Source organism: Pinus tabuliformis, chromosome X, assembly GCF_031772625.1.
Source record: "Pinus tabuliformis cultivar Carrire ecotype Pingquan chromosome X, CPIR1, whole genome shotgun sequence".
In the NCBI taxonomy this organism is placed as follows: Eukaryota; Viridiplantae; Streptophyta; class Pinopsida; order Pinales; family Pinaceae; genus Pinus; species Pinus tabuliformis.
In genome coordinates, this window is record NC_142308.1 from 312,855,672 (window position 1) to 312,860,683 (window position 5,012).

The 5,012-nt window shown below is 36.0% G+C and overlaps 1 protein-coding gene across 1 annotated transcript; it reads left to right on the forward strand.

The window, feature by feature from the left end:
- Positions 1-341: 341 nt before the first annotated feature.
- Positions 342-1,907, forward strand: LOC149139670 (momilactone A synthase-like). Its single transcript, XM_089448954.1, has 2 exons — positions 342-547; positions 1,023-1,907. The coding sequence occupies exons 1-2, from the start codon at positions 477-479 to the stop codon at positions 1,831-1,833; spliced, it is 882 nt and encodes a 293-aa protein (XP_089305080.1). The 5' UTR covers positions 342-476; the 3' UTR covers positions 1,834-1,907.
- The last annotated feature ends 3,105 nt before the right edge of the window (positions 1,908-5,012 follow it).

The following is a 5,012-nucleotide window of genomic DNA, read 5'->3' on the forward strand; positions in this document are numbered from 1 at the left end:
ATAGATTTTAGATTTGTAATTTTTTTTTGTTAATACAAATTTGACCAATTTTAATAACAAAAACAATACTAATAAAAAAATCATATATAAGCTGAAAGAGTTATTTTAATTGGTCCAAATCAAGTCATTAAAATATGTCTATTATTAAAAGTCACCGGTGCAATTTTCATGAATATGTCTATTATTAAAAGTCACCGGTTTAAAATATGTCTATTATTAAAAGTCACCGGCTCAGTGGTTGAGTTAGAGATACCTGAGATTTGGCATGGTGTTACGGTGGAAAACAAAAAAAAACATTTTATTGGTTATTTATGGAGAGGCCCAAGGTTATCTTCTGGGTTTAAGAGCCCCCGCTGGGCCTGCTTCTACACAATACAGTCTGCTTCTTCTTCTATTTATTATTTGTCTTTGGGAGTTATTATTTGTGTTTGGGAGTAATTTCCTTCCTGCGTCATCTGATTGCCAGATTTCCAGCCATGTCTAACGAGGAAGTGAATGTAATCGCTGCTTGTGTTAGTAAACTGAGCTCGAATGGATCAGAGAGACGGTAATCACAGTAGATCAGAATGCAATTTCCTGAATTTATGTTATTATATTTGTTTGAATTTATTGATTCACGTTTAATCTGCAGTTTTTTATTTTCAGAATGCAATTTTTTTTATATATGTTTTTTCAGTAATAAGGAAATCTTCTGATAGAAACTGTAGATATAATTTTTTTCAGAGTATTACAACATATCTATAGATATAATATTTTTCAAAATATTACAACATAATCATGTCATGAGACTGAAACTTTAATGACAAATTATCATTAAACTTTCCGAACTATCGAAGCTTTTACAACAAAGTCATGTCATGCTACGACTGAAACTTGGTGGGAGGTTATCATTAAACTCTCCCCAGCACCCAGGCTATACATCATTGAATTTTGTATATATGTTCTTATAGTGTTAGCAGGGTTGTTAATTTAGGAAAAAGTAACTGAATAACTAATTCCGAACAAATAATCTGTTAATGCAGACTGGAGGGTAAGGTTGCGATTATAACAGGAGGAGCCATGGGAATCGGGGAAGCCATTGCTCGGCTCTTCACAAAGCACGGAGCCAAAGTCATAATTGCAGATCTTGCAGATGAAGTCGGCCAAAAACTTGCAGAATCCCTTTCTCCCTCTGCAACTTACGCGCATTGCGATGTAAGCAAAGAGGAAGACGTCAAAGCTGTGGTGGATTTGGCCATGGAGAAACACGGTCAGCTGGATATCATGTATAACAACGCCGGTATCAACGATGCCCTTTCGTTTCAGAGGGTTGAGGAGTACGACATGGAGCAATACGATCGAGTAATGAACGTAAACGTAAGAGCGGTGATGCTGGGCATTAAGCACGCGGCCCGGGTGATGATTCCGAGGAAGAAGGGCTGCATAATCTCAACCAGCAGCCTTGCAAGTATAGTAGGAGGATCTGCCCCATACTCATACACGGCCTCCAAACACGCAGTGATAGGGCTCACTAAAAACGGTGCAGCAGAGCTGGGGAAATATGGGATCAGGGTGAACGCTGTCTCTCCTGCTGGTGTAGCGACGCCATTTTCAGTGAAGCAGATGAGAAGGGGCGGCGATTCTTCCTCGGTTATTTCTGAAACGGAGAAGGCCACCATAGAGGGCTTTTGCAACAGAATGGGCAACTTACAGGGGCCGACTCTTAAAGTAGAGGATGTTGCGGAGGCTGGGCTGTATTTGGCGAGCGATGAGGCTAAGTATGTTAGCGGGCATAACCTTGTTGTTGATGGAGGAATCTCTGTTGTTAATCATTCCTGGGGGCTTTATCGGTGACAGTTTTTAACGCTAATTTTCTGAAGTAATCCTGCAATGTCCGGGGCTTAACCTATATTTTGGAATCATTATTGATTTCACAAATATTTAGGCGTCTATCGTAGAAGAATAAGGCTTCCTAGAAGGATAAGGATCACTGTAGATTTAGATGATGAAGTATATATATGTTTTAAATAGAGGAACAATTATATTTTTCTAATAATATATTTCTTGTTTAAAGATGTTGAGATAGAGTTGAATGTTACAGTTTCTTATTTAAAGATGATGAGATAGAGTTGAATGTTACATGTTATATGGACAAATACACTGGTTTATATGTTCTTTGGACAAATACACTGGTTTATACCTATTGATATAAATGCAGTGTTTTCTTTTTGCTGAAAAAAGGTTTCATAGAAGAATAAGGTCAACTAAGTCAACTATTTGAAGTAGCTCCTATATGCTAATTTAAAAATATTTTGATCCGCAACAATGCAATGGGATTATATTTTTTTATTTTTAATGACGGTTGTGGTTTAATTATTTTATATTTTGAAATTTTTTTAATTTGTTAATGTTAATGCTGGTTGGAAATATTTGTTAAAATATATTTGTTAATATTTGTTGGAGATTAATGTTGTTATAAATTTCTAGTACAATGTTTTAAAAATAATTTTGAACATTTATTTAGAATGAAATCGAGATATATTGATGTTTTTATTTTTATTTTTCTAACGTATTTATGTTTTTGGTTTAATATTTAATATAAATCTATTTTAAAACTAAATCTATCAAACATCTAAGGAATTAAAATTTCTTAAAGTGTAAATTTTGTTATCATTTAATTTCATGTTACGTATTAATTCCTCTATCTTAAATGATAACAAATATTAAGAAATTTAATCCATAAGTGGGCCTTTACAACCTTTTTGTTGGAGCTCCAATGATGTATAACTATCCTCCTATTGTTCTTAAGCAACTGAAACAAATGCACCATAAACTAATCCTATCTAAGCTCATGAAAAAGACTAAGTTAACAAACTGTAAATTCGAATTGCATGTGAAAGTAAACAAACTCAAAGTGCTGGAACTAAATGCAAACACATTACAACACCGAGGAGATCTATTGCTCTCAGGTTGGGCCCTAACCTGAGAGCTATAGCTCCTTGAGAAAACTCAGAACTATATCAAAATCTACCTTCTTTATTCATAATTTGATGTCATGCCAAACTGGCTTACAAAAGGAACAAAAACACAGAGCTGTGCTCAAGAATTACAATAGTAATGCGAAAGTTTCAACAACCTATCAAAGGCTACGGCCTCTATACTTATGCAAAAACGATCATCCAACAGGTGTCCTTGATTTTAGGAGCTCGGCTGTCCAACTGAAGTTTAAACTGCTGATCCTGTAGGACAGTCATAATTGCTGTTCCTGTAGAATAGTTATAACTGTTGTTCCTGTAGAACAGCTGGCTGCTTCTAAGCTCGGTGGGGAGATGGATTGGAGCTCGGAGCTATGGTGGGAATCACGAGGAGGGTCCCAAGACTGTGGACATCCTCTCCTAAAAACCAGCAGTGCCACCTCATTGTCTCCTTGTCTCCTTTTCACGTGGTCTTTTCTCCCTTTTAATGCAAAAACCTGAAATCATAATGCATTAGTCACGTGGATAGAGTGCCTACCCTTCTTCCTACAAACAACATGAATAAACTAAGAAATGCATGCATAAGCAATAAAAGATGAATGGTTTGAGCAAGTAGAATAGGCCAAAATGAGCCCGAATTGTACCAAAATTGGGGCTCATCACCATGTCCTAATTGGCCATCTCTTTACACCACTCAACCAACTTGGCCTCCTCCTCCACAGTCATAAATGTAAGAGGCCCTCTATGTTTTGTATGAGTCAGTCCATTTATCCAATAATGTATTGATGAGGGAGGAATACCATGTTTTTTTGTAGATACCCGAACTAAGTATCCATTAAACTCTATGTCGTCAATTGCAATTAACATTTCTTCTTTTTTCCATCCTCTTATAGCACTAATCTTTTTAGTTGAACTTGCCCCTTGGACTGTTTTTGATGGTGGTTCTGTGGCTGATGCTGTGATAACATTAGCTTCAATCGCATGGTGATCCTCAACAACATTCCTTCGGGCATTGTTGACATTAACATCACCTGTCCTGTCATCATCAGACGATGTGCATCGCAGCTGGGCATCCATTGTCACTCTCCTACCACTTCTCCTTGTACGAGCAACATAACTAGTTTTTGCCATAGATGCAACAACCTGTAAAATTATTGCATGCATTTAGATAAGAATATTTGTAAATTATGCTTTCATACAAGGCAAAAATACTTATGCTTTATTACAGGAAATTATCAACATGTATGTTAGTATCCTTGAAAAATCAAATATACATAATCATTTTGTTGTATGTCTTCAAAATTATCAGTGATTGTTGTTTTGATAACTTGTCTTTACACTAAAAATACCATGACTGTATTGATTGGTTTTGTTATGCATTTCCCAACAGTGCCTCTTGTTCGGTTTGACTACTTAAAATATTGTTTTGTTGTTTTGATAACTTGTCTTTACAATTAAGATACCATGTAAGATCTGGTAGTTATTGTTGTTTGAATTAATTTGCATAGACTCATGTTTGTTATTGCAATTGAATTCATTCATGGCCCCCACTGTCTTACCAAGTAGACTTGCATAATGCCTTCTAAGTCTGTTCTAGGTCTATTCTTTGGTAATGAGGGTGAAGTTGGATAGAAATACAAGCTGTTGTTTGGTAGAGGGTGCATGCATGTGTCACCTTCAGTGAACTAGAGTGTTGCTTTTGTAGGTCTTCAGATCAGCCTCCCATTAAGTTAAACGTCTAGTTAAGTTCTAATTTCAATTCAGTTCTAGTTCCTCCCACTACAACCTATCCCTTTTAACATTCATTATCTAATTTCTTTTCTGTAAGGATGCACTTCTCAAGAAATGGATCTCTGGCAATCAAGGAGTTATCATTGACCAAACCAAGCATGGTATTTAATTTGACCAAGGCTCCAACTTGAGACCCCCTGAAGCACTCTTGATCACAACTTGGCACCATAACAAATTTTTTCCTCATGTCACTTACAGTTGAAGTTTCTAGTCATGTAAACATTCATTTCAACTATAACTCTTATTTGTATCTTGTCTAAATATATA

Coding starts and splice junctions, on each gene's coding strand:
- LOC149139670 (XM_089448954.1), top strand. CDS start 477: ATGTCTAACGAGGAAGTGAATGTAATCGCTGCTTGTGTTAGTAAACTG. Junction 548..1,022: donor TCGAATGGATCAGAGAGACG/GTAATCACAGTA, acceptor CTGTTAATGCAG/ACTGGAGGGTAAGGTTGCGA.